The 13,525-nt window shown below is 24.4% G+C and overlaps 2 protein-coding genes across 4 annotated transcripts in view; one reads left to right on the top strand and one right to left on the bottom strand.

The window, feature by feature from the left end:
* Positions 1-13,525, top strand: part of LOC122507695 (pseudouridine-metabolizing bifunctional protein C1861.05) — a 74,180-nt gene that overhangs the window by 4,875 nt on the left and 55,780 nt on the right. For all 3 annotated transcript variants that reach the window (XM_043620550.1, XM_043620552.1, XM_043620551.1), the window contains exon 6: positions 1,848-1,907. In XM_043620550.1, coding sequence (XP_043476485.1) covers positions 1,848-1,907 — 60 coding nt within the window. The remainder of the gene's footprint in view (positions 1-1,847; positions 1,908-13,525) is intronic.
* The window catches only part of LOC122507696, a 29,019-nt gene continuing 24,822 nt past the window's right edge, over positions 9,329-13,525 (bottom strand). The window contains exons 2-4 of the mRNA XM_043620553.1: positions 12,459-13,299; positions 10,627-11,065; positions 9,329-10,545 (exon numbers count right to left, since the gene is read on the bottom strand). Of these exons, the coding sequence (XP_043476488.1) occupies positions 10,259-10,545; positions 10,627-11,065; positions 12,459-13,163 (1,431 nt within the window). The 5' untranslated portion in view covers positions 13,164-13,299 and the 3' untranslated portion in view covers positions 9,329-10,258. The remainder of the gene's footprint in view (positions 10,546-10,626; positions 11,066-12,458; positions 13,300-13,525) is intronic.

The following is a 13,525-nucleotide window of genomic DNA, read 5'->3' as shown; positions in this document are numbered from 1 at the left end:
AATAGTCCAAATTTTGTAAAATTGAATTTTAAATTGTATTTTAAGTGAACTTTCCTTTTCTTTTTTGAATTTTCTGAAACTTATTCAAAATAATTGATTTAGAAAAGAATTTAGCTTAGAAATTTTAGAAAATCTTTGAATATTGGAAGAGTTTTCGTAGAAATAATTAAAGTTCAAAAGGCTTTAAATTGAAATTTTTCAAGATTTGAGTTTAGAATAATTTTAATTAAAAATCTAAAATTCCATTATTTTCAATTTAAATTCACTAAAAATTTTGAGTAAAATTTTTTTTAAAGAGCTATTTATTATAGTAATTGTTTGGATATTTTAAACAGATTCAATGTAAAAATTTCCGAATAGGTAATCAAAATTTAGTGAAATTAAATTGAAAACAATTGAATTTTTGATTATTTTAAGTGAAGTTCCTTCTATTTTGAATAATTGAATTCTCATGCAACTTTTTCAAAATTATTAAAAATACCAAATTGATTTAGAAACAAATTTTATTAAAAGAAACTATAATTGAATTTTTGAGAATTTCAGTAACAATTATTAAAAATAATTAAATTTCGTAAGGTTTTAACTTAAAATTTTTTGTAAATTTCAACTCTTGTAGAAATTTAATTATTATATATTTAAATCTGCATTTAAAAAATTATAAAACTTTAGAATCATTTTAGATAAAAATTCTAGAAAATAATTAAATTTTGGAAAAATTACAGTCGCAAATTTTTAAATGTAATGCAATTTCAGAGGGTTTGGAATTAATTTTTTTTTAATTTAGACTCCCATGAAAAAATATAATACAAAAGGCATTTAAATATTTATTTAATAAGTTTATTAAAGTTATGAACAACTGAATTCATAAATTTTGAAAAAATTGGGTTTTCGAAAAATAGTAATAAATATTTTTTGAAAATAATTATTAAATTATTTTATTTATTTATATTTATTCCCGAAAGTAATTAATTGAAAATTATCAGACAATTGTAAATTTTGTCAAATTTTATAGAAATAAATTTTTTATTTTGAATTTTGAAGAATTTTATTCCAAGTTTTTAAAAATAATCGTGTTTCTGAAAAAAATGTAAAAAAGTTTTGGATATATTTTAATTTTGCATAAACTTAGGATTTGAAGTTATTATCAAAATAAGGGAAAAAGTTAAAAATTTTTTTAAAAATCAGGGAGCAGTTAGGTAGAACTCTGAATAAAATAAACGACTTTTTCGAATTTTGTTCATCATTTGAATCGACTAAAACAATTTTTTTAGGTTTTAAAGTCCATCCGAGGCCTTAAGTACTAAAAAATTTTTAAATATTCACGTATTTCAAGAATAAATTATTTTTTTTTATTAGAATTAAATTTTTCTAAGATAAACAATTGTTTATTGAAGTTGGCGTCGACGCTCAGCGTCAAAAATGATTTTTTTAGTTTCGAAAATGGCACTAATTTTACTGCTTTCATTCATTTAGAATTCTTTAATTTTCCATTTAACTATTTAACTACAAAATCATTTTAAAAAATTGTTGAATTTTTTTTTGGTTTTGAAGAAAGAAAATGTTTTTTTGACTTTTTATCGACGACGCTAATTTCAGATAACACATTATATTCTGTAAATATTCAAATTTTGATTAGAGTGGATTAAAAAATAATTACAACTTGAATTATTTTTAAAAATTATATTCTTGTAAAGCAAATTGTCGAACATTATTTTGTCAACTCTGTACACTCTCTACCGAAATATTAGATTATACAAATCCAGTACCATTATTACAGTTAACTAACGTTTAAATAAACTAGCTAAATAATTTGTTTACATTATTTTTTACTCTTCTTTTTTTTCAAGGTGGTTATTGGTGGAGCTGTTTTCGACACGATTTTGCAGGTGAAGGAACTTCAGATAACGGTGAGTCCCATTTCGTTAATTATTATTATTATTATAATTATTATTATATATATTTATATGTATATTAAGCTAATATTAATAACCGAATCAGTTTAATATCAATTTAAACTAAGTATTATAATATTTACATACATAATTACGACGATTTTTTATGATTTCATATATATACACATTTAGATTTATCGAGTTTAAACACGTAAATCAATTTTTTACTGAGACATGGGGAAAGGAAAATTTAATAACAAATTTTCAATGATAAAAATTTTAAACTAACGAATTTAGAATGTTCTAATTGTTAACATTCAATTTGAAAAATTTCTTACATATTAATTTATAAACGAATGGTTTTTTGTAAACTTAATCATGCACTCGATCATGTTCATGCAAAAATTATTGTGTAGCTATGAAAATATGTTTTTTTTTATAAATTTTAGATGGGTATATTTATCGGTGCGCTTAAGTAAAGAAAAAGAAATGAAGTATTCAAGAATTTTCAGAACTATTGTTGCATTGTCACATTTGTTATTCGAATATTTATCATATTTCAATTGTGAATTTTTCATTTTTGTAAAATTAAGGAAGAAGTGAAATTCAATTTTTAAAAAAGAGTTCATTTTATACAGCGAGATAACTTAAGATATTTCTTTAAATAATTAAATCTTTTTTTTTATTGTCATTTTTTAGGATTATTTTTAATTTTATTAAAAAGCGAACTGATGTTTTACGTATTCATTAAACGAATCCAATGAATTATTCATAATTGAAAGTGATAAAAATTATGAAGAGAATTAATAAAACGGAATTTCTCTTATTTTCTAAAAAAAAAATGGAATGAATTTTTTTTCCGTTTAATAATTTTTCTGTAATCTACTTGCAGTTGAGAAAAATTTATACGAGATTATTGAAAATAATTTTTAATAATTCTATTATTTTAATGTATAATTAGAATTATTATTTAGTCGTGCTTTAAAAGAGGAAAAAATTAGATATTTTCTATGAAGACTTTTTATTACTATTTTTATAATCTAGAAAAATTTATATTTGTATTTTAACCAAATTTTGTCATATTTTTTCCATAGTAATTTTTTTTATAAGAATTTCTATTTTAAAATTTACTGTAAATTTTATTTTTTCATTTTTACTAATAATTATTAGCATTATAATTATAATATAATTAAATAATTGTTAGTAAATTTTAAATTGATTACTTTTATTTGTTAAATTACTTTTACTAATAATTATTCGTACTATAATTAAAATATATTTAAATTATAATATAAATAAATAATTAGTATTATAAGTATTAATTATTACTGTGAATTGTAACAATAGTTGTGAATATTCTCAATATTATGAAAAAATTTAGATTTTCGAAGAATTCGACAAGATTTTTTTGTTTTTTGTTTAGTAAAAATTTGGTGTCAAAAGATACACAACTAAGATAAATCTTTCAATAATCACAGTTATACAGAAAATGCATATAATTCTACGTATGTTTCATAAGTTACTCATTTTTAATTATAAGTGATCATACATTTTATTATTTAAATGCAAAACAGTTTAAATGGGAATTTGCTACAACAGAACACACAGTGTTCACGGGGAATTTTGACAAAACCCATAATCACAGGTTTAATTGTTTCTAAGTGAGGCCTTTTTGAAATTATTTTCAAAGAGAGAAAGAAAATTTTTTCCTAAAATAAAATTAAGGCAAATCGAAGTTATTTTTGAGAGAATTCAAAAAATATTCTTCATAAATTTCTTCTCTGTTATTAAAATATTTTTTTTATATTCAAAATCGTTAAAGTATTTATAAAAATACATTTAACTATTCTGAAAATTCGATATTTTAAGTATTTAAAAAAAAATTGCTGACATACTTTTTGCAAATTTTTTTTTAAAATCGATACTTGAAAGTTGTGAAAAAAATTTCTGTTTTTTTTCTTATAGTAATGTATATAAATAAAAATACTAATAAATATAATTTTTTTAATCTGTAGGTATTTTTAATTATATGATATAATTATGCAATATAATTGTATGATATAAATTAGAACCTATACAGAATAAATAAATTATACTTTTTAACTTAAAAATTTAAATATTTCTTGAGCACTCTTTATACATATTTTCGCTTTTCATTCATTTTTTTTATATACAGAAAAAGTATAGATTTTTCTTTTTTTCACAAAATAGACCTCTTGACACTAAAGAAAAACGATTTCCACTTCATTGTTTAACAGAACCAGAAAAATTAATTACACTTGAATGAAAGAATAAAAATAATTGAAATTAAATTTCTTGCTTTCATTCATACATTCTATAGGAGTAATATCTAAAATACTATCAATCCATTGAATCATTAGATTATTATGAATATAATTTCCCATCTCACAATTAAGCTATAGTTGTTGGATTTTAAGCAGGCACTATTTAAAGCTCCCTCTTTCTCACTGTGTAACCTTATATGTATTAAACGTCCTAAAGATAAAATATTGATTTTTTTTTACAAATTATTAAATACTCTAAAGCAGTTTTTCGTGGCAATAATGTGTATACGTGTGTAGAGATATTGTGATCAATCGGTTCATGGAAGTATCAACATTAATAATTCATTGAAAATCGAATAATAAAGAAAAAAGGAAAAACTAGAATTGTTCAAATTTTCCCCGAAGATTTTTCTTTTGTTTCCGTTTTAATTTGTAATGAATTCAATTGACTAAGTTTTCCATTCCCGCCCACATATTCTAATATAAAAATTATTTTCAGAATATACTGAGAATAATCTTTATAATGCTCGGAATCTCTAAAAAAAAATGTTATTCAATTTTTTTTTTCGTTTTCTGAAAATATAAAAAAATTATTTACAAATTTTTTCCTTTTAGAAAAATCTTTTTTGATTAAATCTTATTAATAATGACAATAATAATTATAATTTTTTACAAAAAAAATATAATAATTGTTATTATCATCATTGTGTTATTTTTTTTGTTATTATAATAATGATAATGAAAATGATAATAACATTAAGAATAATATTTATAATTTATAAATTATAAATAACGGTAAATTTGAACAATTTTAGTTTAAAGTAATTCTACTGATTTTTTTTTTATATTTGGAAAAAAATGAATTAAAATGCCATGAAGTTTCTATATGATTGGGCGGTTCACGTCAACACTGCAGCCTTATATGTTACTTACAATCAAAATCTATTTCTTAATTATAATATTTTATTTACATAATTAATGATAAAGGCTAGTTGTAAATGTGCCTGCTGCCTGCGATTCGTGTAAGCTTTTGATATTTGTTTCTGAATATAGTTCGATGATTTTTATTCTTTTTTTTTAAATAAATTAAATTAGATGCACCCACACGATATAGTCACTGTTAAAAGTCAATAATATTTTTTAAACAACTCGAAATTTATTTTTTATTGGTCGTTTCTCACTTTTTTGGTTATTATTTATTTATAATTATTGCAAATATAATTAATTTCAGCAAAAATTTTTTTTCTAATTAAATATTTTCTAAAAATTATTTCCAAAGGGAAATGATATTATTTATTAAATAAATAATAGTAAATGTTAATATTTAATAAATAATAATAAATATTACTATTAAATAAATAATAATAAATTAAAATTGAAAAATAATTTAAGTTTTTACATTTATTTTGTTAGTAATTAATCTTTTCGATATAAAAAATATTTTTTAATAAAATACAAAATGTAAAATGTAAAATAACTAAAAAATATGAATTATTGATTAAAATATATTAATAGTAATTATTAATTATAAGAAACCAAGAGCAGTAATAATTCATATTTAATAATATTTAATAAAAAGTAATTTATTCTATCAAATAGAAACGTCATTAAAAAATAAATGAAAATTTGTTTAAATTTTTTAATTTCTAGAATTAACTTTTGTTAGAGACTGATGTAAGTCAACTACCTTAGAGGATATTGAAAATCTGTAGAATCACTTATTTATCTTGATGAATTAAGTAGGGTTCTTCGGATGCTATTCTTTTAAAAAATCGATTTTCTTTAAATTTTCTTATTTAAATTTTACAGAAAATATTTCTTTTGTGCACGTTTTAAATATGATAAAAAAATTTCTTAAAATACATGAAAACAAAATATTTATAAATTTTCCATTGTTTTATATAAGAAAAAAAGCATTGAAACTTAATTCAAATTTTTATTTTTATTCAACTAAAAGGAATTTTCAAAAATTTTATTTAATACGTAGAATGAAGAATATTTTCCACTGAAATTAGAATAAGAAAATTGATTTTCGCCATTAATAGCAAATGGAGAATGTCCTTATAACAAATTTAACAAACAATACAAAGAGTTTTTTTTTTTAAAGTATCTTGTAAAGAGAAAATATATAACTTAAACAATTCGTTTTAAGTTTTTTAAAAATTTTTTTTACTCTTTTTAGTAATAATTTTATTTAAATATTAATAATTAATACTTTCATTAAATTTTTTGCAACAATTATATAATTTTAGGTAAACGTCCGTTAATTGAATATGAAAAATAAAATAGCAAATAATAGAAATTAATAATTAATAAATTGTTTCTCAATTTTTAATTCTACAGATTTAACGATTTTCTTTCGTTAATAATAATTTGACTTAATCTTGATCTCAAATGTTCTTTTTTTTAAATGACACACTCTTTGCGATTGATTGAATTTAAAAGAAGCTATGAAATTTCAGTCGATTTTTCAGAAATTTTTTTCCTCGAATAAATTCTACTCATTATGTAATTTCTCGGGATTTTATATCATTTTTTAAAATTTAATTCCATTGGGAGAGAAATTTGTTATATATTATTTCGATTCGAAAGAAATTCCAGCCTTTTTTTTATTAGTATGTTGATTGAAATATTTTTAATATATTTTTTCAGTTTGGTACTATAATGAGGTTGCAAAATTAAATGATTATTATGTTAATCTTACCCTGTTGTCTAAATATAGGTACTTTTTGTAAGTTTTTTTATATTGTACATTAAGTGGATTCGAAAGCCATTTTGAGCTTCTAAAAAGCTAACGCATGTAGAATTTTATCATTATTCAAAGTATTTTTGTAATATTAAATTTATATATTTATATATTAATATGTTTTTTTGGGGGGAGGGAGGGAGGGTAATTTTCTTTATGGTGACATATAAAAAACATGTTTTTCACTTAATAAGCGGGCGACCGATATATATATTGCTTATATAAGTTCAATAGTAATCTTTTAATTTACGTACATTTTATTATTTTATACTAATAAACATCCTTTCTCATTTTTCAAATTCGCGTTACCCTACAGTCAATTACAACCTAACTAGGAAGCCATTTATTTTTAGTTATACTCTTATCTTAGCAATTTAGTGAATAATATACAAATCAATACAGATTACTCGTGCTAATAAATATACTCGTTTAACATTTTACCGTCAATCGTTATTTCAAATTGTCTCTCTAAAATACTCATTAATCTCAATATTACTTTAATTTCATTTAATTATCTTCCATTACACAAAAAGTAATAAAATGAATACATATTTAATTTGGTAAATACGAGTAAATGAAAGTTTGATAATTTTACACTTTGTTATTATCCAGAAAAAAGTAATATTTATTTTACAAGGGAAAATTCTCTTTTAATATTCTCTCAATTTATCCTCTCAAAATAAAAGTATCTTTGAATGGAGAATATTTTTAATCTTTGGTTGTTAATTAAACAAGAGACTTTTTTGATGTTTTGATCTCAAAAACACTGAATTTGAATGAAATAAATAAATATATTTTTTTTAGGGGACAGTTTTTCTAAAAACCTTTTCTCTAATCTTTTATTTTCTAAAATTTTTTTTAATGAAAAATGGTTCTGAACAAATGAAAGAAATTTTCTGACAAATATAAATATTTTCTAAAATTACTGGATGATATAAAAAATGAAATCAAAAATTTTGAATCATTGTAAAGAATTTTTCATACGAGACGTAATATTATTGCAATAAAAATTTGAATTTGAATTTGAAGAAGAAATAAATTTCGTTCATTTGAATGTTGAGAACTTGAACGAAATTTAGTTAATTCTTCTTCAAACTAAATTTTTATTACAATAATTTTGTGTCACTATCAGAAAATTAGTTGCAAAGCTTCTAAATGTAAAATTAAAGTTTTTAATTTTTTATTGCAATCAGTAATTTATGAAAATATTTTAAATTTAAATATTTCTTTCATTTGAAGGTTAAAAACTTGCAGAACACAATGTTTTTTTTTTAATATTAAGTTTATAAATTAACAATAATAAATGTTTGTCACAACATAAATTTAAAAACTCTATTTAAAAATAATTTTTAGAATCATTAGAAATTTTATTTTTAGAGGAAAAAAGAATTAGAAAACATTTTTTAGAAAAAGTGATCACCTACCTAAATACTGCATTTAGACTTTTTATTACAAAATAATTTTGAAAAAAAGGTTTTAACAAAAAGGAAATATTAAATCAACTGGTCTAAAAATTAATAACATCAACAATGAATATGAATGATGATCGACATCGGAAAATTAATTATTATTAATTAAATAATTAATTATTAGTTCATAAACATAATTGTCAAGAACTCACAAGTTCTGAACGTTAAAATAAAATAACATTTTTTTTTATATAATTATTTTCGAAAATTACTGTCTACGAGAAAAAGCAGTAACGAAATTAAACATTTCAAATCTTTATAATTTATTCATTTTATATTTTGACAGAATATTATTTTAGTAGAATTTAAATTTTAAGAGGAAATAAATAAATTTCGTTCATTTGAAAGTTCAGAATTTTAGGACATAATTTTCAAATAATATATGCACTAATACATGTCCTTAAAGATGTGAACGTTCAAATAAATAAAATATATTTATTTCTTTTTCAAATTCAAATATTACACTACGTCACAAATTAAAAAATAGTTCATAAAGCTTCAAAATTTAATTTGTTTTTCATTTTCATTTATTTTGGTTCATTTCATTCAATGACGAATCTTTGAAAATGTTTAGATTGAAAAAGAATATTTCGTTCACTTGAACGTTCAAAATTTTTGGAACATATAGAGGAAAATTCTCAAAGAATTTTACTTTTGATACAATTAAATTTAGAGAAATCGGCAAAAATTAAACGATTATTTTATTTAGGATTTGTAATGATTATAATTATTTTCTTTTTTCCCTCCTTTTCAATAAAGAAAAGAAAAGAAATAGAGAGAGATGACAATTTGAATTAATAATTCACTTTTTATAAATCTCAAAATATCGGATGAAAATGAAAGTAATCTTTTTGAAATTAACATAATTTAATGAAATTAAACAAATTGTGCGTTATCATTGAAATTTGCAATTTTTTTTTACTTATACGTACGATTTTTCTTTTCTTTAAAAATTATTTTTGATTTGCTTTCGAATAATCGAAAAACGTTCAATTGTTTTAAAGTAAAACACTGCAGTAGGAAAGCTATTGTCGTAAAAATCGAATAAAAGCATATTTATGGACGTCTTGAGTTCGAGTGGCGTTTTACAGTCTTTGAAATAGTTCAGAGCAATAGCTTCAATTTAAGAAGAGAAAAGAAAGAAAAAAACAGAAACGGCAGGATAATCTTTTATTTGATGTGGTCACGCGTTTTCTTTTGCTTTTATATTATGTACATACGTTAAAGATAGTTATTTTAAAAGAAAAGAAAACTTCTCCTTTTTAAAGTTTATAAAATATTTGCGGATTTATTATAGTTTTGGTTTTAAAACACGAGTATTCTGTATTAAACTAGGCCAATTGACTGCACTTTTTCAGTCTAATAATTTAAAAAGAAAAAACCTCAAGTAATTGGTGTTGCCCTTTGATAACTTAAGTTATTGTACAGTTTTTGTCGACTTTACTCCTTTTTTCTGACTATATTATTCAAAGTTCTTCTTCTTCTTCATCTTCTTTGGCTATAATGTTTTATATATAGTAAAAAAGAAAATTAATTATGCATACATGGGAGAAAAATGTGAAAAATAATAGGCCGATTAGGAAAGTGTTTTATGTATATGTATGAATTATATAATTGCATGCTTGTGATTTTTTGGTATAGTATATAATAGGTCCGGCCTTAATTTCTTTTTTGTTTTTTGTATCTACATGCATATCTGGTTTCTTTTTTTAAGGCATATCCTGTCTCAGCCTTTGGCTCATCTTTTGGATTTGAAAAAAAAGAGAGAGAAAAAAAAATGTTTGTTCACTTATATACTGATAGCTCGGCAGGTCGATTATTTTTATAAAGAAAACGATTTGAAGTGTTTCGCCAGAATTTCCATAGTCAGGTTCGTTTACTCTGATTTCCGATCGTCACACCAACCCCTGGACTTCCACCATTTGAAAGTGTTAGTCTTCTATTAAATTCTCTCATTTCGTAATTATTGTTGCCATTAGTTTTTTCTTTTGAATTACAATTGTAATTTGTTGTGGTGGGAGTTGTTTCCTCCAATATCAGAGCACAATGACTGTTCGTATCACTATCTGCACCTCCATCTTGCAAATTATTTGCTAATAATGGATGTTTACTAACGACACTTTCGTCTGTTTGAAGTAACAGCGATGCATTACCTGCAAAAATTTAGAGATTCTTCTAATTTCAACGGACATAAATTCCACCTAAAGAAATGCAAGGATAAAATTATAACTTACCGGAAGGTACCGTAACCGTCGGCAGTGTTGTACGACGCACGATATTTCCGTTGTTCGTCGTATCCAGAGGTCCTTGTGAAAAGGATTGTATAAATGTGGTTGTTTGCGGTGGTGGTTCACGTAGTAGTTGTATTTTTTGTATCATCTCTCGAATTTCGTAACGAAGAATTCCGAGAAAACATAATTTAGTAAAAGCGATAACACAGAAACCAAGGACAAAGAGTAGGTCCGCGGTTTTTCTCAGCCAATCCATTAAATATTCTTCACAACCTTTGGCGTACGTTGGTTCGCAAACTTCGCTTACATTTGAACTTGGCTCACAGCATGTATGTGGCCAACGTGATCCAAAATCTTGTGGATCCGTCACTCCGCAACATGAGAAATCCCTTTGTAGACGATCCCACTGCTCACTAAATCGTGTTTCCTTGTTGTAATCACCCTGTAGCAACAACTCGGTAATTAATAACATTAAAATAATATTTTCCTCAATGATAGTGTGTCAATTTTTTAAACAAAATTCTAGCAAAATAATATCTCTAGATATCAGAGTTAGATATTCAGGGAACCATGTAAAATAAACATTTTAAAGAATAAGGTGTTAATCAGTATAAAAATCAAAATTAGTCAGCACTTTTATTCATTTAAATCCAGTGACTGACATCTATTCTCTCTTGATTATATTCAAAAATTGTGGAATTTTCCTTATACTCAAAAATTAGAGAAAAATGAGTTTTTTTTTTAGAATAAAGAATCAAAACTAAATATAAATAGATACATCAATTTTATAGATAACAATAAGAAAAACTTTGGAAAACTTTTATCTTTCTAAAGTTCCCCTATTGAAAATCAGGAAATTGATAATAAAAAAATACGGTTTGTTGCATTTTAGTATTCTTCAAAACTTTATATATTTGTAAAATATTTACTTCTTTCTCAATAATATATAAGAGTACAAAATGTCGGTTTTTATATTCTTTGATCCTTTTATTATTATTGTACAAGAAAAGCTTTTATGGTCTTTGCAATCTATTGAAAGTTTGATTTCGGAAAATTCGAACTAATTGAAATCAAAGAAAATTTCTGATTGATGATTTGATCTCTAATCTAAAAAAGTTTTTGGTTATTTTAGAGAAATGGAAAGTGATGAATACAGAAAGATTAAATTACTAATAGATTTTCTATAGTTGCATTCGAAATATTGTTCATTCTAATTATATACACTTGTATCGATTTTTCCTTTTTTCGAATTAATAATAATGCACGAGACGAAATTATATTTTAATTTAATTATTCTGTCGCAGAATTACTGGTGACAATTATTTTTAATTAGATAAAGTTGTATCGATCTTAACAAAATCAAATTTTATTCGAACGTATTTTCATTCAGCAGATTTATCGCATTATGAAATTTCTATTTCTATCTGGTTTTCTTCTTGAGGAATTTCTATTAAATCTGAATTTTCATTTGACCGCAATTTTAGTTCTTTAGAAATCTGTAGGAGTGAAAACTGTTTCTAAAAGTTGACTCAAGGTTGTTGGTTTTGGTTATTGGTCTGTTGTCCCCTAAGGACACCTAAGAGTGTGGTCCCATGTTGATCAGAAAACGTAAAGCAGAACAGAATTTCATGAGTACAATAAAGATAGTTACACTTTCATGAAATTCTACTTTACGTTCTTTGCCCACATGAGACTGGACCCTAAGGGGAGTTTAGTGCCATCTAGATCTATTTTACCGACAGTACCTAGATTGGAAACTCGTGTAAAAATTTGCTATATGAAAGTTTTTGTCAAATGATTATCGGGAATAACGACAAGTGGTTAAAAATATTTACCTGCAGTCTTAGCCTGAGAGTTGGACGAAGTTCTGCTCGCATTCTCTCAAAACGAAAGACCCAAGCGACACCGATAACCACGTCGCCGAAGAGTAGCGCCAAAAGCAGGATCCAGTAAGCGTTGAGAAGTCGAGCACTAAGTCGTCTAGCTGCTATACAGCCAAGAAGTTGAACAAGACCCAGCTGAACAGCAAGGGCCAAATAGGCGTAAAGAGCAGTTGGATCAAATGCTCGCGGTACACCTGGGACCAAATAGCGTCTAGGATCACCTGAGAAAAGTAGTGTTCGCGAAACGGCCGCTGCAAAACCAACAGCACTGCCCAGCAATACTAAGTTACAGGCATATATCCAGAGACGATAATATCGCATTGCGACACCCGGACTCCCAAGACGGCTTAGCGACTTTGCCGCTGATACGCCACCAATGGTAACGTTGCTGCGGCTTGTCGAGATAATTTTGTTGATGTTATTGTTATTGTTTGTATTACCAGTAATGTAACTACAACCGTAATTTGCTGAATTTATATTATTATTGTAGCTAGTGCTGTTATTGTTATTATTGTTATTGTTGATGGTACTGTTATTAGTGTTTTCGTCAATTTCCAATAGAAAAACAAATGGCGGCTCACTGTTATTATGGTTGCCTGTTTTTTGGCTATGTGTTAATTGGGGGGTGGCGAAGCGTTGCAGCAGCATCACCGTCATCACTATCAATCCTCCCTTATCACTCTTTGTCTTCAGATATACCTTCTTGAGCTCTTGGTCACTCCGATGTTGTACGTTCAATGTTGAAGCCAATCCTCTTTTTTTAAATATGGATTCGTATTATTGCCATAATATTCTGAAACAAAAAAAGTTGTCCTCATGAAAGAAATTCTCTTCTTATTGACGTTCTACTATCTCTAACATTTTTAAGTTTTGCCTAATGAAAAACTTTGCTTCTTTTGGGAGCTACCACTACCAAAAAACGTAGTAGCAGACTAAAAAAGTATTAGCTAATAGATAATGGAATGATCAAAAACGAATGTTTTGGTGCGGTAATTTAGGATCCAAGAGAAATAGATGGT

This window comes from Leptopilina heterotoma, unplaced genomic scaffold, assembly GCF_015476425.1.
Source record: "Leptopilina heterotoma isolate Lh14 unplaced genomic scaffold, ASM1547642v1 Lhet_51, whole genome shotgun sequence".
NCBI lineage: Eukaryota > Metazoa > Arthropoda > Insecta > Hymenoptera > Figitidae > Leptopilina > Leptopilina heterotoma.
Note: the sequence above shows the minus strand (reverse complement) of the source record. Positions and strands in the feature narration are given on the sequence as shown.